This window comes from Anguilla anguilla, chromosome 10 (genome assembly GCF_013347855.1).
Source record: "Anguilla anguilla isolate fAngAng1 chromosome 10, fAngAng1.pri, whole genome shotgun sequence".
NCBI classification, from domain to species: Eukaryota; Metazoa; Chordata; class Actinopteri; order Anguilliformes; family Anguillidae; genus Anguilla; species Anguilla anguilla.
Genome location: NC_049210.1, coordinates 2,034,537 through 2,062,496, shown reverse-complemented (window position 1 = coordinate 2,062,496; position 27,960 = coordinate 2,034,537). Strand labels below are relative to the sequence as shown.

Here is a 27,960-nt window from a genome sequence, read left to right as displayed (position 1 = left end):
TCCTAGAACACTTCCCACCATAGCCTCGTTTTCGCATAGGAAATTTTCAAAATGGCGGCCACGTGAAATAAGCCTATAGTCTAAGAGGATCGTAAAACATTCCTCTTTACTATTTTCCAGACCTGTATAATACAGTGTGAACAAGCGGCCCTCGTGGAAACTGGAATCGGCAATAACATTAGGGACATAACAGTCAGGACCAACAGTACCAGTGTGCAGATAATCTGTCTTTATATCCAAGGTTGTTTGAGGAAATTGCAATATCTCTGAAAATCCACTTGGTGGTGCTATTGTACCTGATTGAGGGGAACACAAGCCGCCTAGCCGACAGATCTACTGCCGTAAAAATGCAAACAGGCTTCATAATCTTACCCAGTCACCAGAAACAAGCGCGAATGCGGTTGAGACTCACTCGACAGGAAATCGTTTGGCTCACTGACCCTTTGTAAATTTAGATTTTATCTTTTGATTTCCTCTATTCCAGCTTCTGTTGGCTTATCAAGGTTTCCGTCAAAAACAGAAATAAATCTACAGCCGATTAAATTTTAATTTGTGACAATTTAGTAGTTTTAATTAAATCCTCACATGTAGCTACTGTTAATCATAATAACCAAAAACCAAAATTATCGTTATATACAGGATGCTCCTGAAGTCTGACCACATAGGTAAGGATATCTTATTCTGATAGATGTACATTTCCAAAAATGCAGGATGTTGGATCCAGAAACCATATTCTATTTTTGATATGAATGTAATTGTCACTGCATGACATTCTACCTGGAAAAAAATAAAGATTAAAACGCATCTGCATTTCCCTATGAGACCAGGTTTAACGGACACCTTGTGTACGCTCTCAAGTTATTTATACACCAGAATGGCATGGCCCTTTCTCACATTACCCTTACTTCCCTTTAGTTCTGCTGTGTTGTGTGAATCCACGTGCTGTATTTGTGTGTGTTTTTGTCTCTGCTTAGTCACACAGCGTGGGTGAATCCGTGCTGCATTTGTGCTGCTGACTGTGTTGTCTGTTGTGTGTACCGGCAAGTGTGTACCGGCAAGCCTTGCCAAGGAGAATTCCACCAACTTTGTTGTGAGGTACAGGGGTGCAGCACAAAATTCTGGGCCCTATACGTAAGCAGTCTCTGTGGGCCCCCTTCCTCTCTTGATCCATGTCTCTCACGCATCATTCCAGGCTTTTCGAGGGCCCTCCCCCCATTCGGGCCCTGGGTAATCAGTCCCACTTTCCCCCCCACTACGATGCCCCTGGTGAGGTAATAAAAACACCTTGACTTAACTCGACGTGTCAATTTAGGTTTCTTCAAAATGCAATTATCTGACCTCCTTTAACACCTGCGCTATCTCTGTTCTGAGGCGCATGGCTGATGTTTGTATGAAATCACATATTCACTTTCTGAACTGAAATTTCAGGTGTACACTGTTTGCATTGTGTTCTAGAACCAGCAAATGCAAACCAGCAGATGCAAAATCTCAAAAATGCCCTTTGAGGGGACCTATTTTAAATAAAACACAAACAGCTCAAACAGCTACTAGCATAAGGAGTGATAAATGAAATCTCAGATGTCGTACAAATGTGCGACATCATAAGAATGTTTTATAAAATTTAATCAGTAGAATCACCTTGGGGTCTTCAAACTTTCAGTTATTCCGGTTGCTTCTGAAATGGCCATTTTCAGTTTAAAAATTCCTTGATTTTATTTTTTTTTCCTATTTGAAGATAAAGAACAGTGGCAGTTGCTGAAATAAGAAAAAAAGAATAATGCAAGTAATAATAATAATAATAATAATAATAATAATAATAATAAAGTAATTTCCATTATTTATTGTTAAAGATAAAAACTTTATGTTCAACAATTAAAACAAGATTGTCTTTAATCAACGGAGGAGGTGTTTAATATTGCAAAACTGAACTGAATTGTGTCATTCGTTTTATGAAGCTGCCAGTGTCTACGAATGGTTTTAATAAAAGAAGGCAAGGCCTCCAATTCCAGCGCAAAGCACAGTGTCAGATCCTCTGAGGGGATCTAGTGCTGCTCTCACACAGAGCATTTCAAGCTGGTGTGTTCTTCTGCTTTTGTGGGCGACACGAAATATGGCGGATAAACCTGGACAGGTGTGCATAACTATGTTGGGTTAGTGTGCATATCTATGTTGGGTTAGTGTGTATGCTAATACTTGGATAGTGTATGCCTGTGTTGGATTAGAATGCATGCCTGTGCTGGGGTAGTGTTTCATTTGAATAGCGTTTTTTTTTTTTACAGAGAGCTGTCACAAAGATGCTTTAGAGAGTAGCAAACAGAGCAAACACCAGGCATGGACCCCCAAATAGCCAGCATGTGAGGTAAAAAAAAAAAACTCTCAGTGGGGAGAAAACCCTCAAATGGTGGCAAGAAGAAACTCCCCAATGGGAAGAAGTCACGAGAGGAACCCGGCTATAGAGGGGTAGCCTATCCTCCACTGGCCAGCCAGGTGTGGAGTACCGGTCGAATGGAATGTAGCAGAAATGCTACAAGGGATCTATCACAGCAAATAAAACAGTTTAAGCAGGTTACGGTTGAGGTGATAACTAACCGGAGGAGCCGGGTGATGGATCTGGAGCTCCAGGCTGCGCCAGGGCACGGGCAGGGGAGGGACAGGGCTGAAACAGTCCCGTGGATTAAGGAGAGGCTGTGAGCTCTTGGCGTGACCAGGACGGGCCACCAGTCTACGACAGAGCAGTGAGCATTAGGACGTGCCACAAGCTAAGAGCAAAAACACGTTCTCATTGGCCTTCTGTTGGCTGGTTGAGCAATCGCGACTTTGAGAGTCAGGAGAAGATCGATCCAAGCTGGGTTTCCGAAACTCGGAGCTTTAATCGAACCACCAATCACCACCACCACCCCCCAGGACGAAACTATTCCCGAAGGTTCAGATGGTTTCTGTTTTCACGGTATTGCTCAAGAAAGGGGGATTAAACGCGAGGCTTTATTTAACCGTTACAGATCTGGAGAGGAAGTCCGACGAGTCCGTCATTTCAGATTAAAACTGAAATCACATGTCTCCTTGTTAGGAACCTCCTGAACAGGGGACAGCAGCACGGACGTTCAGACATCATTTCTAACACTTGGTCATAAATTAGATACTTTATTCCCCCATGCATCCGATTTTTTTTCGCACTGTTCCCACAGGCCACGCGCCAAGAGCGGTTTGAGATTTCTTTTCGTACGCAAGGGTGCGCGCGGACAGTTAGCAACAGTATTCCCGAGCACTCCGCAGTGCCTTGTTCGCCGTTAGGAGTCTGGTTTCTTCGACGCCGCTCTCTCTCCCCCTCTCCGCGGATTATTACTGCCCCCTCCTCGAGTGGCCGGAAGCGGGATGTGATGTAGAAATCACATTGAAACTTTTTTTTTTTCCCTTCTTGTGTGTGCAGACCTTCCGATGCACTGAAAGACAGTGAGAAACATCAACTTTTTGATAATGATCTGGGAATTTTAATTAATCTTCGCCTCTGGATGCGATCGCAGCGGATGTAGAGAAATAGCGGAACACCGGCAAGATCACACAACAGGTAAACGTTAACTAGTACTGACTGCAAAAACAAACCGAAAAGTTGCCCGAAGCAGACAAAAGTTATTCGAATCTTGTTAATGTTGGGCGCTTTGCCACGGACAGAAAACATACAAATGGGACAAGACGGCTAATTACAGGGCGTCCAGTAACTACAATAGGGTAAAGAAAGTATTTATCAGAAAATATTAGCTATCTTTTGTTTTGACATGCGAAGTAGTTAAAACAACAAAGAGTAAATGTACTTATAGAAGCACCGTCGATTACAGTTGAGAATTATTCCTTTGTTTTTCGGACAATACATGTCGTGTTCGATTGTGAAACTTTTTCGATTGCTAGACGGGGAATATTTCGAAAATCCGCCGCTTGCCATGAAAGCTAGCTAACCATAGCGACATAGTAACGGAGAAGAAGGGGGAAAAAAAGGGGGGGGGTGTTTTGGAAGATACATCTTTGTTACTCGAAGCAGTACTTTTGAAGGATGTTTTTGTAATTCACATTACCTCTTGACTATCTTAAAAAATAGACATTGATTTTAGAAGCAATGATTGAGGGACGAGGATTGTGTACGAGCATTGAGTTTTCGGTTGTTGTTAGCCCGGCGGCGCTCGTTTTCCCCAGGGACACGCTGGAGCGATAAGATCCCTCGATCTCTGCTTAATGTTCCCTGTGTTCTGGAATCCACAAAGGCTCGCGCGGAGCCAGCACGCACGGTGCTCCACGCGCCCGTGTTCGTAAACGCGAGGCTTTTCAAGAAACATGCCCGTGCAGGCGGCGCTTCAACGATTGTCTACTAGTTTGACTTGCGTTGGAGGGAACAATAATAGCCCCCCCCCCCCCCTCGCATTTTCTTGGTGAAATATCGGGGGTAAAGGAAGTTAAGCATGCAGTGATGGCGACAAGCACCGTCACCGTTGTTTTTGGAGGCATTGCTCAAAAGCGAGTTTTAATTGCACAGTAACATAATGACTCAGTCGCTTTTTTAGCCAGAGGACAAAGAACCTTTTTGCTCTCGAGCATCCACGTAGGGTTTGTAAGTATGCACAGCATGCACTTAGCGTCGATGCTATCATTTAGCATCAGTGCTATGAACTTCTTCAGTGCAAAGAAGTGCAAAACAAAATTAATCATACCTCTTGCAACACGCACGAGTCAGGCTAATGCGGTTAATACATGAACCGAGTCACCATAAATAAGCGATTTTGTTATTTGAATGTTAATTATGTCATTTATTTATAGCTATGGCCAGTCCTGCATCATTATGACCCTAACTCAGTATACCATTTATTAATGCAGAACGCCAGAGAGGCTTTGGTTCACACTGAGTACGGATGGCCTGCCAAACATTAACCAGGTCCAGCCTGCAGATGCACATTATTATAACATTTCTGAAACATTCAGTTATACGTGCTTAAGCACAGAGAGTTAGGCCCAGAAATGCACCATAATCAAAACGGCCTGAATCGTGGAAGTTAATTAGTGTTTCAAAGGAAAACTGACCCAGATAAGGCCGGATGCCCGATGAACACAATTGGCCCTGTAATTGTATATCTGTGATGTCATTCACCCTGTATGTACCTGGCGTGATCTGTATACCTGGGGCCAGATACAGGTGTACAGAGTGCTGTCAGACGCTGATGTTTTTATCTGAGGAGAGAGACTGTGCTGCTGTTGTGGTCTCTGTGCAGTATGGGGGACGGTCTCTGTGCAGTACGAGGAGACGGTCTCTGTGCAGTATGGGGACGGTCTCTGTGCAGTATGGGGGACGGTCTCTGTGCAGTATGGGGGGACGGTCTGTGTGCAGTATGGGGGCGGTCTGTGTGCAGTATGGGGGCGGTCTCTGTGCAGTATGGGGGGCGGTCTGTGTGCAGTATGGGGGACGGTCTCTGTGCAGTATGGGGGGACGGTCTCTGTGCAGTATGGGGGGCGGTCTGTGTGCAGTACTGGGGGGACGGTCTCTGTGCAGTATGGGGACGGTCTCTGTGCAGTATGGGGGACGGTCTCTGTGCAGTATGGGGGGACGGTCTGTGTGCAGTATGGGGGCGGTCTGTGTGCAGTATGGGGGCGGTCTCTGTGCAGTATGGGGGGCGGTCTGTGTGCAGTATGGGGGACGGTCTCTGTGCAGTATGGGGGGACGGTCTCTGTGCAGTACTGGGGGGACGGTCTCTGTGCAGTATGGGGGGATGGTCTCTGTGCAGTACTGGGGGGGGCGGTCTCTGTGCAGTATGGGGGACGGTCTCTGTGCAGTACTGGGGGGACGGTCTCTGTGCAGTATGGGGGGATGGTCTCTGTGCAGTATGGGGGATGGTCTCTGTGCAGTACTGGGGGGGGGGCGGTCTCTGTGCAGTATGGGTGACGGTCTCTGTGCAGTACTGGGGGGGGGGCGGTCTCTGTGCAGTATGGGGGACGGTCTCTCTGTGCAGTATGGGGACGGTCTCTGTGCAGTATGGGGGTTTGTCTCTGTGCAGTATGGGGGGATGGTCTCTGTGCAGTATGGGGGACGGTCTCTGTGCAGTATGGGGGACGATCTCTGTGCAGTATGGGGACGGTCTCTGTGCAGTATGGGGGACGGTCTCTGTGCAGTATGGGGGACGGTCTCTGTGCAGTATGGGGGACGGTCTCTGTGCAGTATGAGGGACGGTCTCTGTGCAGTATGGGGACGGTCTGTGCAGTATGGGGGGACGGTCTCTGTGCAGTATGGGGACAGTCTCTGTGCAGTACTGGGGGAACAGTCTCTGTGCAGTCCGGGGACTGTTGTGACCGGAGCATCATGGGCCTTGTTACTGTAACTGGAAGATGGAGTGCTGCCCTGGCGGCATGCCTGGCATTCATTCCTTCAGCGTTTTTCTTCTTTTTTTTATTTGCAGTTTCAATGCAGTTTGTTTTCTGAGCACTGTTTCATCAACATGCGATCTCAGAAGTCTTTGAGGCAGGATCAGACGATGCCGTGACATGCCACTGTAGGTCCTTTTAGTTATTCTAACTTGCTATTAACAGCCCCCCCCTACACACACACACACCCCCCCATCCCCCGGGTTCCGGGTTGCACATGCACTTACCCTGTGGCAGTGAGGCCCAGGTTGCATCATCACTGCAGCCTGTTGCCATGGCTTCCTGGGCCTGCTCTTCTGCACTGTTAACAGATCTGGCCTGTATTCAATCGAGAAAAAAAAATTGGTCCTTAACTTTGGCTTTGAAGTAAATAGAGTTGTTACAGCTTTTTTTTTTTCCCTCAAAGACTCAGCATGGTGTGAGTCAGTCTTGGTGATCACTGAACTTTGCTAAGCTGTGTTTGTGAAGAACAACAAAAAAATGATTCTTGCTTTTGAACTTAAACGTATGCCACCGTTAAGGACAAATGTTGATTGAATTCCAGCCAATGGGAGAAGAGGTTGAGGTGGTGTGAATGTGTGGCCATGAATGGCTTTTTTTCACGGTCTCCTGGAACTCTTGTTATGTTCAGGCCACAGAAATGCTGCTTGGCCAGGTTTCACAAAGCAGAATTACGGTGTTTTAGCTGGACAACTGCTCAGAGTAAAACCCGGAACCCTCCCAAATCTGGAACAGGGACTTGCAGTGCCAAGAGCTGCTCCGGGTTTTACTCGGCGCAGTTATCCTGCTAACTCAGGTAATCCTGCTGTGTGAAACAGGCGCCACTCTGGTGGGCGGAGTCAGCCACGGAGTTCCGTACGCGTCATCTGCAGTGAGAGTGAAGCTGGTGCTCACGTATGCGCGCTCGCGTGTGCCTAAAGTCATTATCCAAGAGCTTTATCCACGTAGAAACTTCTAGAAGAACAGCTGTGGAAGCACGTCGAGAGAGAACTTGACGAAGGTGAAAACGTGTGAGGGGAAAAACGAGCGTATTTTTGAAGAGCAGATTGAGCTCGTTAATCTGCTGCTGGGTCCCGCTGCTATTGAGGGAAAAGCAGGAATTTATCCTGCAGGCCGGGATATCAGCAATTTACCCTCAAGAAAATATGAGCCTTTCCAATGTTAACCTCTATTTTGAGTTAATTTCCTGTCAGAATTTGACTCCAGGGACTGACTGAAGTATGAGGTCAGAAAAGCACTGCATTGATGTGTTGATAACACTCATGTCTACATTTGTGGCCCCATCTGAGGGTATTGATAATGGTAAAATCAATTTTTCTTATTGTAGGCTTATTGTATTGTTTTTGTAAAATATCCCTACAGTAAATATCCTGTAGGCTTGTACACCGTGGCCATTGTGCACTTTTATGAGTCACCGTTGTCCTGGTGACCTCCCCTTTCTCCAGTGTGTGCTTAATGGCCAGAATCCGATCCCTGATTCACTCGCACCGTTGAAAAGGTCGGAGGCCAAGAGCATGTGAGCACGCTCGGGGGGGCGGGGGGGGGGGGGGGGATTTGGGGAGTGGGGGGATGGGGGGGGGCACAGGGGCACTGATCCTCCTGTGTGCTTTAAGGTGCCGGTCGTGCTGCCCTGGGCCCTGAGCTTTAGATTACAGCCCTGCTCTGCACTGCATACCTGTTCCAGCCGCATATTTGAGCCGCATAGCTCCCCTGACCTGCCTGCAGATCCCTGCGTTCGGCAGCCAGCCCGCTTTGCCCCAGCCCGCGTTCGCCAAAGAACGCGCGCCTCCGTCCGACCGAAAGACCGTAAATCTAAAGGAAATAATGCGCATTTTTAAATGCAGCACGTGTGCTCGAGTGCAGTTGCGGGTACAGTTATGTTCTATAGGAACTGTAGACGTGGAATCTTATATATGAAAGCAGCCGTCATTAATATATTTTGCGCCGTGCATAGTCTGCATGTGTGATAATATACAGTTACAGTGTATTTTTTTATTTGGCATGTGCCATTTATTTGGCCCATTTCTTATTATGCGTTTTGTCATTATATGTTGATGTGCTGTTTTCCCAAGTGTGTGTTGTGCTTTGCAGAATCCTTTCCTTTTTGCGTACAATGGCAGCTGTCTGTGGAATTCAGCAATGCGACGCTGTGGTGACGAGTAAACAGAATAAAATCTTTGCGAATATGTCGGCTGTTTGGCGTTTCCTAACTGCGCGGTGTTTAATGATGGAGTTTGGCCTGGCCCGGGGGGGGGGGGGGGGGGGGGGGGGGGGGGCTTCTGGAGAAAGAAAAAAGAGAAAGAAGAGAAGAGAAAGAGTGCAGTTGAGCGGTGTTGTGTTTCCTCTGCGTAAAGAATGTGAGCTCTTCGGCGGGGTAGCTGAGGGCAAGCTGAGACCTGCTCGTCGCCTCTGAAACGTCACGTGTTTGGAATTTTAGTCGTCATTTTTTGGGTTTCTGACTGCCTTAAGGATTCGGGGAGTGGGGGGAGGGCGGTGTTTGGGGGGGGGGGGTAGTGTGGAGTTGGGGGGGGGGGGGGTGGCGGTGTTTGGGGGGGGTGTGGAGTTGGGGGGGCGGTGTTTGGGGGGGGGCGGTGGAGTTGGGGGGGGGGCGGTGTTTGGGGGGGTGGGGGGGGGGTGTGGAGTTGGGGGGGGCGGTGTTTGGGGGGGCGGTGGAGTTGGGGGGGGGGGGGGGGGGGGGTGGAGTTGGGGGGGGGTGGGGGGGGGGGGGTGGGGGCGGTGTTGGGGGGGTGGTGGAGTTGGGGGGGGGTGTGGAGTTGGGGGGGGGGCGGTGTTTGGGGGGGTGGTGTTTGGCTCTGGAATGTATTTTCCTGCACGCCGGCCTAGCTCCACGCTCGCATTCTTTTGGCCGTCCGCTGTGCAGACGCGAGCCGTTTTTTTTTGCCCCGGTTGTTCCCCGCTGGTCATGTGACTCCCCTGAAGAGGATGAGCAACGGGACAGGAATCCGCGCGCAGAACAGGCCTCGGATTGGGCCAAAGATTACATAAACCAGCTGTGAGACTCCTCCGCCCGCTCACGCTTCCCCCCCTCCTTCCTCTCTCTCTCCCTCTCTCTCTCTCTCTCTCTCCCCCTCTCTCTCGCTCTCTCTCTCTCTCTCTCTCCCTCTCTCTCTCTCTCCCTCTCTCTCTCTCTCTCTCCCCCTCTCTCTCTCTCTCTCGCTCTCTCTCTCTCTCTCTCTCTCTCCCTCTCTCTCTCTCTCTCTCTCTCTCTCTCTCTCTCCCCCCCCCTCTCATTCGCCCACCCTCTCGCTCGTTCTATTCCTCCCCTATTTAGCTGTTTTTCTTCCGCCTCTTTCTCGGTTGCTGAAAGTACAGGCCTGGAGTCACAGAAACGAATCTGGATGTGCGATGGATCTCACAGAGAGAACTTCTTCAGCGGGACAATTTGCTGTGTTGTGCTGTGTCGTGGAGTGTTATGTTGTGCTGTGTTGTGATGTGTTGTGTTGTGTTGTGCTGTGTTGTGCTGTGTGGTAATGTGTGGTGGAGTGTTGTGCTGTGTTGTGCTGTGTTATGCTGTGTGGTGGAGTGTTGTGCTGTGTTGTGATGTGTTGTGGTGTGTGATGGAGTGTTGTGCTGTGTTGTGATGTGTTGTTATGGTATCGACCGTGGTGTGACGCGAATCGACCAGAACGAACGCAGAGATATTTTCTTGAAAATGAGAGGGCGGTGGAGAGGGACGGGGAGCCGGGGCTGGGCTGGGCCGGGTTGTGTAACACTTCTGCGTGGGCCAGAGTTCGGGTCACAGAGACCGTGGGCGTCCTGGCCCTGTTAATACCCCCCCCCCCCCCCCCGCCCCGGGGGGAATAGCACAAAGCGTGACTCACCACAGTGTTTTCTGTGCACTCCCCAAATCTCCCGTCCCTCAGGACGGGGTGCACCCCAAACGTCTTCCTGTCCCCCCTACTCACACCTGCGGTTTTATTTTTATTTTTATTATTTAAAAAAAGTTTTTTGTTCTGGTTGTGACATGAGCGTGACTTGAAAGACAAAACACTGTTGAGTTGCAGTGGCTTTTTTTTTTTTTTCCAGTTCCTGACGGGTTACTGTTAACATCAGACTGTTTGTTCCTGAGTGGTCATTGTTAACGTGAAACTGTTTGTTCCTGAGTGGTTATTGATAATGTGACTGTTTATTTTAGAGTGGTTATTGTTGGCGTGAAACTGTTCCTGACTGGTTGTTGTAAATGTGAGACTGTTTTTGACGTTATGAGCGGATTAGCATTGTTAGCGTCAGTCACAAGAGCTTTTATTCTTTTATTTGTCATGAAACATATTTGTCATAAATGTGTTTGAAGTTTGAACTGCTGAACATATAATTTATTCCAAAACATAACCTACAGTTCAAAATGAGTTTTTTGGGTAAAAAAAAAGAAATGAATTCAGGGACAATACAGATGGTGGTTACATAATGAGTTTAGGTTACATTTCTATCACTCTGATGTATGCTATGTAAGCATCTAATAATAAGTACTGGCTGGCATTTAGTCGCTACAAAGGTTTGACTCAGTTTTGACAAAGTAATGTGGGACCTGTTAGCCTGTTTATAAGTGGGGGGGGGTCATCTCTAGCATCCCCCCCCCCCCCCACTAGCTGTTATTGGCAGTCCCCCCCCCCCCCCACCCACCCACCCTTCTCTACCAGATGTCCTTGAGCAAATGGATTGTTTTTCAGCATCCCCCCAAAACAGCCCCCCCCCCCCCCCCCCCCGTGCCGTTCAGCTTGGCCCCAGCAAGGCGGAGGGTTTACGGGCAGAGAGCTCTGGCCCGGCTCCAGGCTTTGCTCGGCCTACATCCAGAGCTCCAGCCTCAGGGGAACAGCGAGGAACAAGAGCGAGGAAAACCAGAGGGTGGGGGGGGGGGGGGGGGGTGGAGGGAGTAGAGAGAGAGATGGGGGGAGGGAGAGGGAGGGGGGAGAGGAGTGAGAGAGAGAGCGGGAGGTTGGGGGAGACAGCGAGAAAGGAAGGGGAAAGAGGAGGAAGGAGGGGGGAGAGAAACAAGGGTAAAGATAGGGTGGTAGGGGAGAGGGATAGAGAGAGAGATAGAGTAGTAGTAGGGGGGAGAGAGATAGAGAGAGAGTAGTAGTGGGTTGGGGGTTGGGACTGGAAGACGAGACACAAGAAAGATAAAGGAGAAGAGCTAAAGGAAGGGCTTCTGGGTGAATACATTAAAAACAAAGTGGCGTCAATAAATCTGGCCCAGTGTTCCTGACTGTTTCAGATTTGGAACATAAAATACTGTTTCTTTTTTTTTTCCAGTAAGGAACAGAACTGTACAGGATCTGGAAGTCCTGAAATCTAACGTCCCTGTTTTGGGACAGAAAGAAGACACTGTTTTAAAGAGAAAGAGTAGAACAGACTGCAGTAAAAATATTTACGTTAAGAGATGGTACGTTTGCTTTTTAAAGTAAAAAAAAACTTACTTTAAGGGATGATGCTTATTGCGGTGTTACTTTCTGAATTTATATCATTTTAATTATGAATATTCATATTTGAAGTATAGCAGCACCCATGAACTGTTTGTGTAACTGTGTCTGCATGATACAAATTGTCTATATTATTTTACATTTTATGATATTTTCGATTATTTATATTAATTTTTCATATTGTCTCCAGATAAGGAGAAGACTTTTAGAAAAGAGAAGACTTTTATGGTGGTGACACCATAAAAGTCACATGATGCTATGGCCGTATTAGATACAACCTCCCATAATGCACTTCTTTTTCTTGTGTCTGCAACCACTCAAGAACTGTGCATTGCAGTCTGGGAAAATTATGTGGCTTGGAAAAGAAAATAATGGATCCAGGTCTGTCTTGTGTAAAAATGTAACTCGAGATTGATGTCGTCAGTGCAATGTTCACTGCTTAATGTGTCCAGCATTGCATTCTAGTAGATTTGCCTTTTATAGAAAGTGTTTGCAATGCAGTACACTCTGAACACTTCACATGAGGAACGTGGTATGGTCAAGCTGTGTGAGAGCACATCTTTCAGTTATCCATAAAAACACCACCTGTTCCCATCTACCTGAGGGGAATATTCTGTGGGTTCAGAGTTCAACTCAGCTGGGTCAGAATGCTCTCATGGGCGGGCAGCAGATTATTCTTTTTTTGGAAGTTTTTTTTGGGGGGTAATTTTTAGGTAATTCTGATTATTCATATAGCTGGCAATTGCAGTGGAGTGCTATAAGCTTCCTGCAAGAAGTACATGGACAGGGTACTCAAAGTGCTTTACAGAGAACGGCAAATATTAAACCGTTCACTGAAATACAAATACAGCATTAATATGAACTCCAGGAACAGCACTGTGAGGCCATATCTTTTAGTTTTTTGTTATTTAGCTAATTGTGAGAGCAACATGTAATCTCAAATGTACGAACCCGGGGCTGCTGTGTTGCTGTTGGCATGGAAACACTGAAAAGTGTAGATATATGATATAAAACAGAGCACAGTAATGATAATATGAATATAATCTGTTCATTTGGATTGTGGAAGAGCGAGTAATTTTTTTTGTATAACATCAAATATATTAACAGGCTTAAAAAAAATAAAAAAAAATAAAAAAACCTGGACAGTATTGCAGCATACTCAGCCACACTACACCCCTTCCCCGCTACTTAATTTTAAATACCAGTATTAAGTTTTCTGACTCTGGTAACCTTGACCCCTTAAATTTGGCACCCTTGTTAGGGGCCAGGTGTTCTGGCCCTGTGGTGGTGTCATCGCGCTCAGCTGTGGATGGGAAAAGAAAAGACTCTCACACTCGCTTCATTCTTCATTCTCTAAAAAACAATTTAAAAAAAAACATATATAAAAAAAAAAATCCATAATGGCTAAATAAATACGTTTATTTGGTCTTTTTTGGAGTGTCAAGTGAGTGTGCAAGTCTCTTTCTCCTATTTTATCTGTTCCCGTGACCCAACACCTTGCGCTAGTTTTTTTTGGTGTGCGTTTGTTTTTTTCTTAACACTGCTCTGTTGGATAGCCTGCGGTTTTGTTGCCATGCTGTTAAAAGTCCTTTGAAATGCTTTGCTCCGCAGAACAGCAGTATTAAAGCACATTTAGTTGCAGAACGACGCAGTTTTTAATTTATAGGCTGTTAAAAGCTCCCAACATCCCCATTTGTAAGCAGAGGCCCAGAAAAGCTGCTATTTATTTTTGCCGTCTTTTGTCTTCTCTCTTCTCTTGGCTAATTATCGATAGCTAGCAGGCTGTTGCTAACGTGGCTAGCCCAGATTGCTTCAGTTTACAGGATAATAATCAATTAATTAACAAAGCTTAAGTAGATAAGCACTTCCGGTGATAAACGTTTTATGGTAATTCTACGAAAAACAAGGCTGTTAGCTGAATCGCCTGAAGAATAACAGTCGTTTACTGGTTGGCGGTTGCTTTTTGAATTCTTCGTTTGGGCGGCTGAAGTTGAAATTTTCATGGCTGCGCTGTTTTTTCTGTGGCCTTCAGTGCTTTTTCACGGGGTTTTTGTCAACATGGACCTTGGATCGTCTTGTTTGGGTCTCATAGTTTTGGTGTTGGTCTGATTAGGTTGGCTTTGTTGCCTTGACGAAGAATGTAAAGATAGATAACTGTAAAGGCCAACAGCAATATTCCCAAGAGCCAAATATCGCTCTTTCCTTTCACTCGTTTCGTTAAAGATACGTTTTTCTGTGTGCCCTGCCTACAAGTTGTCGATTGCTTGAAACAGATTATTGCCGGAGTTTCACGCTGTCCTTAACTGTGGCAAATCATATACCAGAGCATGAACAGTAGTAATCAACTTTGCAAGATGACAGTATTGCAGCGGATCTGTTTTTCTTCTTTATTCTTAGCGAGTGCCTGAAAACACTTCTCTGGTTTGCAGATAACTTTTCTGAAATATTTTGAATGAATATGCCTTATTAATCTGAAGATCTCTCTCCCCCTCCCTCCCTCTTCCTCTCTCTCTGCCTCCGTTTCTCTCTATCTCTCCCCCTCTCTCTGTCCCTCTCTATCCCTCCCTCCTCTCTCTGTCCCTCTCTATCCCTCCCTCCTCTCTCTGTCCCTCTGTCTCTCCCTCCCTCTCTCTCTCTGTCCCTCTCCTCTCTCTGTCCCTCTCTCTCTCCACAGAGATGTAGTCTCTGTTCTCAGGTGTCCACTGACGTCCCCTGCCCAACATGCTGTTGTTTGTGCTGCTGGTCCTGCAGAGCTACGCACGTGCTCAGATAGACCCAGGTAAGGCACTACGTCCCCCCTCGCTCGCTGTCCCCCTCAGCACCTACTACAGTCCCTATTTCATCAAGCTCAGGACCATTTAGGACGTTTGCATTTAGGTTTTCAAGTTCAGAAAACAAATTAAGAAAAATAATTATTCTCTGCTTATGTCACAGCACACTGCCGCTACCCTCTTGGCATGGAGGATGGCAGGATCAAGGACGATGAAATCACTGCTTCTAGCCAATGGTATGAGACCACAGGGCCACAGTATGCCAGGTAAGTGCAGAAATCCTGCCAGTTGCCTACTTCTCTGAGCCTGGATCATGAAGGCTGGTCCTGAGTGCATAGACTTTGAGTTATCTCATTTTGAACAGGCAGAATGAATGACGGCCCTGATTTTATGAACAGGCAGAATGAAGAACAGCCCTGTCTTTATGAAAAGGCATAATGAAGGGCAGCCCTGATTTTATGAACAGACAAATGAAAAACAGTCCTGTCATTATGAACAGGCAAAATGAAAGACAGCCCCGTCTTTATGAACGGGCAGAATGAAGGACAGCCCTGCATTTGGCATGCAGAGTAGTGCAGGCCTGTCCTGTGGAATGGCAGGCCGTGTCCTGGAGGGGTGTTTCGTTCTCCTCGGCAGGCTGAATCGGGAGGAGGGGGACGGGGCCTGGTGTCCAGCGGGCCTGCTGCAGCCCTCGGACGTGCAGTTCCTGCAGCTGGACCTGCGGCTGCTCACCTTCGTCACCGTGGTGGGCACCCAGGGCCGGCACGCCCACGGCACGGGCAACGAGTTCGCCCGCATGTACCGCCTGGACTACAGCCGGGACAACGAAGTCTGGAAGTCCTGGAAGAATCGCCTCGGCAACAAGGTGACTCCTCCCCCCCTAATACTTCTACCCTCCCATTCCTGATTGCCCGGAGTCAGAACAAGGTGTCTGATGGGAAAATCCTTCCTCCTTTGATAATCTCTATAAACTTTAGAAAGACATTAATGTTTGACAGAAATGTCTGGTAGGCCCCTGTGATGCTAAATCTTTGTAATGTATAAAGGCGTAGAGCACAGTGTAAAATGATTGCTTGGGTATTTTAAAAGGAGTGGGGGATGGGTGTGTGGATTGGTGAATGTACGCATTATGAAACACTGTTCCCGGCCAGGGTCTAGTCCATACCGTTCTTGCAGAGGGTGGTGGCTTTAAATATTAGCAGTGACAATATGTCATTCATGCCCTAGAGCAAATGCTGTTTGTCCACAGTACTGAAGGAGGAAAAGGAATGTTAAATATGCAGTTTTTAATGGATCTGATCAGTACACTGCTCTGGCCTTGAAATAAGCACGCTCAACAGTGTGTATGACCATTTTGTCACAAAGAGCTTTCACACAAGCAAGTCAACCAATTGAAATGGTCGTTCCATGCATGAACCGTTTGCCCTGTTGCCATTCTGTAAAACACCGGCCCTGATTGGCTGCAGTCTGTCTCTGTTGATCTCATCTTTCTCAAATAGCTACATTTTCGGCTTAATTTATATTACGTAAGAACTGTTTAATTGCTACGATTCATAACGTTTGTTTTTATTTGTGTGGTAGACATTCACTCAGGGCGACTTAAATTGTTTTCATGCAAAGTGCATAGTTGTACAAACAGTGATGCACTCTACAGTCAACAAGACACAAACTGCTGGAATTCCTGACCTGTGAAGCAGTTGTTAATGCAGTTATTGCTGATGTTGCCTCCCAGATTGTGGAGGCGAACGATAACGCCTACGCCTCGGTGATAAAGGACCTGCGTCCCCCGATCATCGCTCGATACCTGCGCATCATTCCCGTCACCAGGCTCCCCACCACCGTGTGCATGAGAGTGGAGCTGTACGGCTGCCCCTGGCACGGTGAGCTGCAGCACTGACACCAGCAGCACTGACACCAACAGTACTGACACCAGCAGCACTGACACCAACAGTACTGACACCAGTGCTGACACCCTCAGCCCTGACACCAGCATGGACACCAGCAGCACTGAGACAAGCACTGACACCAGCGGCACTGAGACCAGTACTGACACCAGCAGCACTGACACCAGCACTGACACCAGCGGCACTGCCACCAGCACTGACACCAGTACTGACACCCTCAGCCCTGACACCAGTATGGACACCAGCAGCACTGAAACAAGCACTGACACCAGCGGCACTGACACCAACAGTACTGACACCAGCAGCACTGACACCAACAGTACTGACACCAGTGCTGACACCCTCAGCCCTGACACCAGTATGGACACCAGCAGCACTGAAACAAGCACTGACACCAGCGGCACTGAGGCCAGTACTGACACCAGCAGCACTGACACCAGCGGCACTGACACTAGTACTGACACCAGCAGCACTGACACCAGCGGCCTGTACAGTCAGGCTACAGAGAATTTAGCTCCCCAGGAACGCCGGACATTTGCTCACTGATATTGGGGACAGTGACACTCGAACCCGATGCCCTGGCTCCCTGAGGCCTGTAGCTCAGGCCGCTTCCTGCGGCTCTGCTCTCAAGCTGCCACCAGCGCACATTCAGCGCTTGAATCAATATTTACGGTTTTGTTTGTGTGTAACTCCGCGACAAATCCGCTTCTCTCTCACCGCGGAGCGCAGACTCTTCAGCGGAAATGAGCGCCCGATTCCCTCGGCTTAAACTGATCAGCGCTGTCGCCACGTTCCACAAAATCTTCTTTTTGTCGGAAAACATACCTACTTGTATGGCTTTTCATATGAGCGAAGTTCAGCTGCCAAATGGTGACAGTACAGCTGCTCCCGTTAAAAAACAGCGTATTAAAGACGGAAAAGTGGAGCTGATCTGCCTCGTAACCCAGTGTCCCTTAGCCCTATATAAACAATCTTCAGTTGAAACATTTTCTGAACTTGACTCTGTGTGAAGAGGTTAAATCTGAATGCCCCCTGGTGGTCATTTGCTGCAACAACTTATTTAGCTTGTGCAGAAATGTAATACAATTACAACACTACTGGAGAACTATGGTCAGGAATTGTGTCTTATTTATGTTATGTGTGCGGTGATTACATATGCCACTGGAGATTCCAAAGTTCACCGTGCAAGACACACAGACTGGCTCGTCCTACTGTGAGGTTATGCTCCTGATGAGTCCACGTGTTTAATATTTCTGCTCTCGTGATTCCTGCAGATGGCCTGACTTCTTACAGCGCTCCAGAGGGGCAGGTTATGGCAGCGCCTGGCTATCCAATCACCAGCCTCAACGACTCCACGTACGACGGCTACCTTGAGCGCCGGTAAGCCCCTCCTCCTTCTCTACTGCAGTCCGCAGCCAATCAGCTTCCTGCCCTGCTGGATTGTCCCAGTCCCTCAACAGCACACACCAAAAGGACCAATCACTCAGCAGCATGCACCGAAGGGACCAATCACCGAACGACATACACCAAATGAACCAATCACCCAGCAGCACACACCAAAAGGACCAATCACCAAACGGCATACACCAAATGAACCAATCACCCAGCAGCACACACCAAAAGGACCAATCACCCAGCAGTGCTGTATCACTATGACCATGTTGTTGACCCCTGCATCGCCCCAGGAAACTCTTTGATGGGCTGGGTCAGCTGACCGACGGCGTGATTGGACAGGACGACTTCCTCCTGACCCGGCAGTACCACGTGTGGCCCGGGTACGACTACGTGGGCTGGAGGAACGACAGCCTGGGGCCCGGCTACGTGGAGATGCAGTTCATCTTCGACCGGCCCAGGAATTTCACTGCAATGAAGGTAACCATGGTGACGCACGCGCTCGTGCAGGGGGGGTTGGGGTTTCAGAGTTTTTTTTTTTTCTTTCTTTCTTTTTTTTATAAATGTGTTTTGCCAGAGCAATCTCTGCACATGTGCAATGTTGGTGTGTGTGTGTGTGTGTGGTTTTTCTGTATGTTAGCTTGTGTAATGTAAATTAGGTGAAACAGTGAATATAACATTTAACAACCTCTCCCTCTCTCTCCCTCTCTCCCCCTCTCTCTCCCTCTCTCTCTCCCCCTCTCCCTCTCTCTCTCCCTCTCCCTCCCTCTCTCCCTCTCTCTCCCTCTCTCTCTCCCTCTCCCTCCCTCTCTCCCTCTCTCTCCCTCTCTCTCTCCCTCTCCCTCTATCTCGCTCTCCCTCGCCCTCTCTCCCTCCCTCCCTCTCCCTCTCCCTCTCTCCCTCCCTCTCTCTCCCTCTCTCCCCCTCTCTCTCTCTCTCTCTCCCTCTCTCTCTCTCTCTCTCTCTCTCTCCCCTCCCTCTCTCTCTCCCCCCCTCCCTCCCGCTCTCTCCCTCTCTCTCTCTCTCTCCCTCCCTCTCTCTCTCTCTCACGCTCTCTCTCACTCTCTCTCTCCCTCTCTCCCTCCCTCTCTCTCTCCCCCCTCCCTCCCTCTCTCTCTCCCCCTCTCCCTCCCTCTCTCTCTCTCTCTCTCTCTCTCCCTCTCTCTCCCTCTCTCTCTCTCTCTCTCCCTCCCTCTCTCTCTCTCTCTCCCTCTCTCTCTCCCTCCCTCTCTCAGGTGCACTGTAATAACATGTTCTCGCGGGGGGTGAAGATATTTTCCTCGGTGTCGTGCGCGTTTAAGCCCCGGCTGGTGGGGGACTGGGAGCCCCAGCCGGTGGAGTTCCGCACCGTCCTGGACGACCGGAACCCCAGCGCGCGCTACGTGACCGTCCCGCTGGACCGGCGCGCCGGCAAGGCGCTGCGCTGCCGCTTCTGGTTCGCCGACGCCTGGATGCTGTTCAGCGAGATCTCCTTCCTGTCCGGTACCGGGGGGCGGGGCTGCTTCACATCTCCCGCTTTAATTATCAGAGTTGATTAAGGGGTGGGGCTTAATATCAGAGGGCGGGGCTTAATATCAGTGCTTATTAAAGGGCGGGGTTTACTCAGAGTTGATTAAGGGGTGTGGCTTAATATCAGAGGGCGGGGCTTAATATCAGTGCTTATTAAAGGGCGGGGTTTACTCTCAGAGTTCATTACAGGGCGGGGCTTGTTGTCTGAGTTGAGTGGCTTGTTCTCACTCTACCTTGGTAAAATGGCAGCGAATGAAGTTGTGAATATAATGGTCCTTTTGTTAGTGTGCTTTTTATTTATTATTGTTTTGTTTAATTGCTTTACTTCACCTGAAACCTTTCATACGTGCTGCCGTCTGTCTTGGAGAAGAGTTTTTTTTTTAATCTAAATGGGACTTTTATGTAAAAATATAGATGTGAAATATGTAAGCCATAAGGCCGTGTCTGTGCATTCGCGCGGGTGAATGAGGGCTTCCTGTCGGCCTTTACTCAGCAGATGCAGTGATCCCCACTCAGGCTCCGCCTCTGACGACCACTTCCTTTCCCAAGGTGGAGACGGCCACGCCCACAGCCATGGCCACGCCCACACACAGAATAGGTACCCGCCTTTCCTCACCAGACACTACCGATGTCTGCCTCTGATTGGCTGACAGACAGAGGCTACCACTGACTGGGCCTGACCAATGGCAGCAGAGGAATATGTTTAATAATGGCCAGCCTACATCCCCATCACTGGTGGTCGGTAAGCCAGTTTTCTGACACCATCTCCCTCCCCCCACCCCCCCACCTTCACAGAGACCACTCCTGTGATCAAAGATAATCCTGAAGAGGGGAACACGTCTATTCTGATTGGCTGCCTGGTGACGATCATCCTCTTGCTGGTGGTGATAATCTTCCTGATCCTGTGGTGTCAGTACGTGTGCAAAGTCCTGGAGAAGGTGAGATTCAGACCAGTCAGGGTAGTAGTGTAGAGCAGCGGTTTAGGAAACTGGGCTTGCAGAGGTTACGGGTTCGAACCCCAGGTCGGTCACTGCTGTTGTACCACTGATCAGGGTTTTAGCCTGAACAACTGCCTGCAGTTCCTGGTACTGTAGTGGTAATTTTTATAAATTAACATGTTCTATTAAAAATATTTAAATTCCTACCTGGAAGCACCAACATATTTTCTCAACATAGTCTTTCTCAGGACCTGGCTAAATTAAGGTTCTCCTTTAAGGCCCCATAATTAGCTAGCTGACCAATCACAGAGCAACTGTATTCTGTAAGTTTACATCTGGGAATGACACAATGTGGGTAATTACCATAAACATAGACAATAACATGCTAATTCACTCTCACCCCCCCCCACTCCCCCAGGCCCCCCGCCGCATTCTGGAGGAGGAAGTCACGGTCCGTCTGTCCTCCAGCAGCGACACCATCATCCTGCAGACCCCCCCGGTGCCCCCCCGGGCGTCCCAGCTGGACTCCCCCTACGAGAGGGTCTTCCTGCTGGACCCCCAATATCAGGACCCCACAGCACTGAGAAACAAACTGCCTGAGCTGTCTGAGAGCGCAGAGGCCTCAGGTATAAACCCGAGTGTGTGTGTGTGTGTGTGTGTGTGTGTGTGTGTGTGTGGTGTGTGTGTGGTGTGTGTGTGTGTGTGTGTGGTGTGTGTGTGTGTGTGTGAGAGAGAGAGTGTGTGTGTGTGTGTGTGTGAGAGACTGTAAGTGTGTGTGTGTGCGCGCGCGTGTGAGAGACTGTAAATGTGTGTGTGTGCGCGTGTGAGAGACTGTAAGTGTGTACGTGTGTGTGCGCACGTGTATGTGTGTGTGTGTGTGTGTGAGTGCGTGTATGTGTGCATGCGTGTGTGTGTTTGCGTGTGAGTGCGTGTGTGTGTTTGCGTGCGTGCGTGTGACGCTGTGCCTCTCCCGGTCCCGCAGGTTGTGGGGGGGGCTACGCGGAGCCCGACGTGACCCAGTGTACCCCACACCAGTGCTTCCAGACCAGCGTACCGCACTACGCCGAGACCGACATCGTCAACCTGCAGGGCGTCACCGGGAGCAACATGTACGCCGTGCCCGCCCTGACGGTCGACTCGCTGACGCGCAAGGACATCTCCGCGGCGGAGTTCCCCCGCCATCGCCTGCTGTTCCGCGAGAAGCTGGGGGAGGGGCAGTTTGGGGAGGTGAGCCCCTGTTCCACCTGCCAACAAGGCACCAGCGCAACGGAATGGTTATGGAACTAGACTTACTCATTGAGGTTGTGGGTTTCATTCTTTACTGCAACGTTGCCTGGCTGTAACCTGGAGGCTGCAGGTTCAAATCTGAAGTCGGGGGGGGGGGGGGTATGTGACTGGCTGTGAGGGCATGCAGTATTTTACCTGACTGCACGGGTAGACAGGAAGTGAGGAGGACGGGAAGCAGGAAGTGAGGAAGCGCGCAGCTCAGCTGGCTTGCCTTTGCAGGTGCACCTGTGTGAGGCGGAGGGTCTGGCTGAGTTTTTGGGGGAGGGCGCACCCTTGCCTGAACGGGATGGGAAACCGGTACTGGTAGCAGTCAAACAGCTGAGAGCAGACGCCACCAACAACGCCAGGTGTGTCCTTTAATCATTATTAATACGGATGTGTGCTTTAATCAATCATAATAGCTCGATTTGTAATTGCAAATTGCAACAATAGTTTTTTTCCCAAGAAAATTTCATTGGTTGGTGAATTTCACCCCCTTGTGGGAGAAGGAAGAACTGTTCTTATACTTCTCAAACTGTTATTGTGTCCCGTCAGAGTGGACTGTCCAATCGTAGCACAGTCTGTGTTCATGTGATGCTTGACATAAATTCACATCACTTCCTGATTTTTTAAAACTCATTCTAACTTACCAGTGAACTGGTATTCTTTCATATATTTCATTTGCTTTTATTTTTATTTTTTTCTACTATTTCTCTTGTTTTTATTTACCTTTTACTCTTATTTCTGTGAATCACTTCGGAATACATGTTGTGTTCAGAAGGTGCCATAAAAACTTATTTCCTTTATAACATATACTTTGTTTCCCATAATCCTCTTCTGGGTTCCAACTGTATAAAAATGTTGACAGTTCACACGAGTAGAACAAAAGGGTTACTTTAACAGATGTTATTTGCATTCCACAAACAAATGGCATTTCCTGCAATGGGTTAGTGTGAACATACTTAAATACTACCCGTGAACCTGCTGGATTAGAAGCTTTGAAGTCGATTGTAAAAGTCATCTGTCTTCCTGAAGTTGATAATCCGGTGTGTCTCCGATCATGTGATCAGCGAGACTGGAGGCTCCACCTCCCCCTTTCACAGCAGTATGACAGCCTGAGCCTCCAACCCATGACTTAACGATAATGATAATAATAATATCTCCCCTGTTCCTGCTCTTGCCTCATCCTCTTGCCCAGGAATGACTTTCTGAAAGAGATTAAGATCATGTCCCGGCTGAACGACCCCAACATCATCCAGCTGCTGTGTGTGTGCGTGAGCTCCGACCCGCTCTGCATGGTGACCGAGTACATGGAGAACGGCGACCTCAACATGTTCCTGTGCCAGCGGGAGATCGAGAGCACGCTCACACACGCCAACAACATCCCCTCAGTCAGGTGAGCACGCATGCACGCACGCACACACGCCAACAACATCCCCTCAGTCAGGTGAGCACGCACGCACGCACGCACACACGCCAACAACATCCCCTCAGTCAGGTGAGCACGCTCACACACACGCCAACAACATCCCCTCAGTCAGGTGAGCACGGTCACACACGCCAACAACATCCCCTCAGTCAGGTGAGCGTGCACACACACACACACGCGCACGCACACACGCTCACACACGCCAACAACATCCCCTCAGTCAGGTGAGCATGCACACACACACGCCAACAACATCCCCTCAGTCAGGTGAGCACGCTCACACACACGCTCACACACGCCAACAACATCCCCTCAGTCAGGTGAGCACGCACACACACGCCAACATCATCCCCTCAGTCAGGTGAGCACGCTCACACACGCCAACAACATCCCCTCAGTCAGGTGAGCATGCACACACACACGCACACACACACACGCTCACACACGCCAACAACATCCCCTCAGTCAGGTGAGCACGCTCACACACACCAACAACATCCCCTCAGTCAGGTGAGCATGCACACACACACACACACACACACACACGCCAACAACATCCCCTCAGTCAGGTGAGTCCATTTAACACACATCAGCAACGTCCCCTCTGTCCAGTCAGCATGCTTACACATGCCAACAACCCTCTCTTTCTTTCTCTCTCTTCCTGCTCTCTCTCTCTCTCTGTCATAAGTTTGGATTGACTGAGACAGAGCTAACATTTGAAAAGCTAATATTTGTTTATTAAAGCACAGGAACTTGGTAGATCAACAACTGTACTCAACATTGTCTGATTTTCCCCCATGGCGCTTTGGCTGCATGATGTCACATCCTTGTAGTTCAACAGCATCCTGTTGTAGTTCTGTAGAAATCCAAATGATCCGACTCTCCCTCCCTGCAGCCTGTCGGACCTGCTGCACATGTCGGTGCAGATCTCCTCAGGTATGCGCTACCTGGCGTCGCTCAACTTCGTGCACCGGGACCTGGCCACACGGAACTGCCTGCTGGACCGGCGGCTGACCATCAAGATCGCCGACTTCGGCATGAGCCGCAACCTGTACAGCAGCGACTACTACCGCATCCAGGGCCGGGCGGTGCTGCCCATACGCTGGATGGCCTGGGAGAGCATCCTGCTGGTGAGGCTGTGTGTGTGTGTGTGTGAGTGTGTGTGTGAGTGTGTGTGTGTGTGTGTGTGTGTGTGTGTGTGTGTGTGTGTGTGTGTGTGTGTGTGTGTGTGTGTGTGTGTCTGTGTGCGTGTGCGCGTGTCTGTGTGTGTGTGCATGTGTGTGTGTGCGTGTATGTGTCTGTGTGTGTGTGTGTGTGTGTGTGTGTGTGTGTGTGTGTGTGTGTGTGTGTGTGTGTGTGTGTGCGTGCGTGTATGTGTGTGTGTGTGTGTGTGTGTGTGTGTGTGTGTGTGTGTGTGTGTGTGTGCGTGCGTGTATGTGTGTGTGTGTGTGTGTGTGTGTGTCTGTCTGTGTGCGCGTGTCTGTGTGTGTTTGTAGTTGGGCGTGTGTGTGCGTGTACTTTGGTGTGTGTGGGTGTGTGTGTGTACTTTGGTGTGTGTGTGTGTGTACCTGGGCACGCGCGTGTGTGTGTGTGTGAGTACAATGAGAGCCAGGGGGACCGGTGGCTGTAGTTGTGACAGTGCTCTCAGAACACGTTCTGGCTTGGTCTCGGCAGGGCAAGTTCACCACCGCCAGCGACGTGTGGGCGTTTGGGGTCACCCTGTGGGAGATCTTCACTCTGTGCAAGGAGCAGCCCTACAGCCTGCTGTCCGACGAGCAGGTCATAGAGAACACTGGCGAGTTCTTCAGGAACCAAGGCAGACAGGTACGCTCCGCTCTGCCACTCTTTCACTTTCTGTTCCTCTCTTTAACCTGCAAACCAGGTAAAATCAGGCTCACGTCCTGGCATGTGTCAATGTCCTAAACCACAGTTCTGTGTCAGAAACGGACGTCATTTTGTGCATGGAGGTGTTCTTGTCCAGACGCTTGCCGTAAGTTACCGGACACGGCCGTCCACGTCCCAGGACACACTGTGAAGTTTCAGTGTGTGGGCAGAGTTCATGAATTAATCAGGAATGTCCGAGTCCAGAATTCCCCGATCACAGTCGTGGCCCGGAAGCGTGCAGAAGTTTCTGGAAATTCACGCGGGAAACTACCGCTTACGACCGACACACCCTAGATTTCACAGAAATGTAACAGGTCTTCTTCCGGAAACTCAGGTATTCATCAGTGTTGCATGCATCAGAACTGGTGGTGTAGAAAAGTCCAGGTCTGGATCAGGATCAGGACCCTGAATTATGCGCCTATTTTAAGAGGCCACCTGCTTCTGTTTATGCAGAACATGTACAGCCTATATGTAAAGTTGCGTCTTAAAATGTATGTGGAAAATGTTTGTCCTCTGTACGTCAGGTCAGTGGTACCCACAGAACACGGAATGCTGGTGTGGGGCGTGGCTAACTCTGCCCCCCCCCCCCCTCAATTTTTCCGCCCTCAGATCTTCCTGTCTGCCCCGCCCCTCTGCCCCCCCTCGCTGTTCGAGCTGATGATGTGCTGCTGGGCGCGAGACGGCAGAGACCGGCCCACCTTCGAGCGTCTGCACCAGGCCCTGCGACCGCACACCACTGCCCCCCGGAGGACTGGGGGACTCATGGCACCCCTCTACTAAACCCCTCCCCCTAACTTTACTCTCTCTCTCTCTCACATGCACACACGCATGTGGACGCCTCTTTTTAAACAAACACTAAATGGTGATGAACTTGCCAGTGAATGAGAGCAAGAGATCGAGAGTGAGCAAGAAGTTCGGAGGGATAAGTGGACGGATAAGGATGGAGAAGGTAGGCGGGACTTCCTGAAAACCTGCCTTCATCGTTGGTTGGTGTGAAGTTATGACCATTATTATTATTTTTTATTCATTGATGCTCCAGAAAAGAAACTCCCTCTCTTTAACGAGATCCTTCACCTTTCTTGTGGTTTTATTACAAAATTTTTCTTCAAATGGTACCGATTAACAACCATCAACACTTTTCAAGCCTGAACGCGCAGTTTGAACGTCAGCAACTGGACTCTGTTGTCTGTTGGCCCTGTGGTTTTTGTATTGTAACGCACTGCTGTTTTTAAATGTGTGTGTTTTTTTTTATTGTTTATGTTCCTTATTAACCCCCCACACTGGAGTTAGCATTAGAATTACTGTGTTTTTTTTGTATTTAGTATTTTGTTTTCTTTCTGAACATGAATGTTAAAACAGATTAGTTTGTATAACGCCTGGTTTCGACCTCTGGCTGAAGCAGAACTACTGTCGTAGCGTTTTTCAGGAGCGGGTTGGGGAGCCAATATTGGACTGATGTGTAATGGGCCACACTTGTCTCTCTCTCTCTCTCAGCCCCCCCTCCCATTTCAATGCAACTGTCTGAACCAAACCCCCCCCCCCCCCCCCCCCCCCCCCCTTCAGCTACATTCTGCAGTGGACCCTGCCATTCTGCCAATATCACAAGAGTGGTCTACTTCACGTGTACATTCATTGAACCGTGTTGTATTTGCGTACATGCCTTGCCTATCAGTGGTACAGGAGGTTAACAAAATCTGGCCCCCCGTCCCAGAGTCTGCCAGGATTAGGAATTCTGTAGGAGGAATACTCCGCACCACTCTTCCAACAGAAAGCCAATCAGGTCCCTCGTGTTTGATGGGAGAGGAATTCCAGAGTGTTCCGTAAACGCTGGACTGGATCGTTCGGATCTGGTGGCTGAGAAGGGCGTGTCACACGGATAACTTCACGTGTTTTTGTTAGTCAGCTGAACTTGTCCGCCGCAGTGTCATTCAAATCTAATTGGCTAATTTTTGGGGTTACTCGAGCCTGGGGTTCGTGTACTTTATCTTTTACTGGGACCCCTGTGTAAATTAGGGGTTCAGGTGTATTGGGGTTCAGATAATTTAGGGGATTTTTCGGGGGAGGGGAGAATACCTATCGATGGCACATGCCCATTGAAGGGAGAGCATTCTTATGATCTTGTTGGCCTGAGAAATCTAATCGCAGTTTCTAGTTTGTGTACCCAATCCCTTTTTCGTATGAATTTGCTTTTCCGTACGTTTTTGACTTTGCTGTTGCCTTTGTAATTTTTTGTTTGCATGCACCCTCTGGGGTGAACACATGACTAGCACGCTAGCATTAGCATTAGCATCACTGAGATTGCCATTTAACGTGGGCCTGTAGAATACAGCTACGTAACGTCTGTACCCTTTCTTTCCGCTGGCTGCCACTGTCGCCGTTGCTGCCACTTTACGTTATTGCTGACTGTGTTAAAGGTACATGTTGGAGAGCCAATCAGGGGCCAGTGGGATGTGGCTTTCTGGAGGTGTGTTAGACATTCCTGGTACAGGGATATTGATTGATTGGGTGGTGGTGTTTGGGATGGGAGGACGGGGCTACATTTATGAGCCCCATTGTGCAATACAATCTGCAGTGGGAGGGGGGAGGGGCAGGGAAACCACTAAACTCCATCTCCCAGAAGCCTTTGCTGAAATGAGCCTGTGTCTTTCCTGTTATCACTGAGCAGGAAGTGTGTGTATCTCAGCCTGTTTGGGTGAATGGCAGTATTGAGTGTAAGTGTGAGTGTGTGCATGCGTACGCAAGCGTGTGTGTGTGTGTGTGTGCGCATGTGTGTGCTAACTGACTGGGTGTTCATTGTGGAGATGGATATGGCAACAAATCTTGATATAGCGACACTTTCTGGTTTTCTGTCTTTTGTTATATCAATCCGTAATCTCTTTTTGGACTCGTGTGGCCATCATGTACATAGTATAGTCAGAATAGAGTTGTACAGTAATATATTGGGAGTTTAGGAGGACATTCCTGCACCATGCATTTTACTTCATTTTCTCCTTTCATGAAATCAATCATTAAACAGAACAAGATCTCCACTTT

At 48.8% G+C, this 27,960-nt stretch overlaps 1 protein-coding gene across 5 annotated transcripts; it reads left to right on the top strand.

The window, feature by feature from the left end:
• The first annotated feature begins 3,199 nt into the window (after window positions 1-3,199).
• Window positions 3,200-27,960, top strand: ddr2l (discoidin domain receptor family, member 2, like). Of its 5 annotated transcripts, none has more exons than XM_035379835.1 (17): window positions 3,200-3,565; window positions 14,509-14,613; window positions 14,769-14,871; window positions 15,242-15,470; window positions 16,338-16,485; window positions 17,784-17,889; window positions 18,195-18,381; window positions 19,137-19,383; window positions 19,907-20,008; window positions 20,206-20,348; window positions 20,767-20,974; window positions 21,331-21,575; window positions 21,855-21,982; window positions 22,813-23,010; window positions 23,939-24,173; window positions 24,718-24,867; window positions 25,537-27,960. In XM_035379835.1, the coding sequence occupies exons 2-17, from the start codon at window positions 14,556-14,558 to the stop codon at window positions 25,705-25,707; spliced, it is 2,658 nt and encodes an 885-aa protein (XP_035235726.1). In that variant the 5' UTR covers window positions 3,200-3,565; window positions 14,509-14,555; the 3' UTR covers window positions 25,708-27,960. The 5 variants fall into 5 exon arrangements, with proteins under 5 accessions (XP_035235726.1, XP_035235721.1, XP_035235725.1 ...); XM_035379830.1 differs by having other exon boundaries at window positions 3,209-3,565; window positions 19,904-20,008; XM_035379834.1 differs by lacking the exon at window positions 3,200-3,565 and adding an exon at window positions 4,576-4,597 and having other exon boundaries at window positions 19,904-20,008.

Coding starts and splice junctions, on each gene's coding strand:
- ddr2l (XM_035379830.1), top strand. CDS start 14,556: ATGCTGTTGTTTGTGCTGCTGGTCCTGCAGAGCTACGCACGTGCTCAG. Junction 14,614..14,768: donor ACGTGCTCAGATAGACCCAG/GTAAGGCACTAC, acceptor CTTATGTCACAG/CACACTGCCGCTACCCTCTT. Junction 18,382..19,136: donor GGAATTTCACTGCAATGAAG/GTAACCATGGTG, acceptor TCCCTCTCTCAG/GTGCACTGTAATAACATGTT.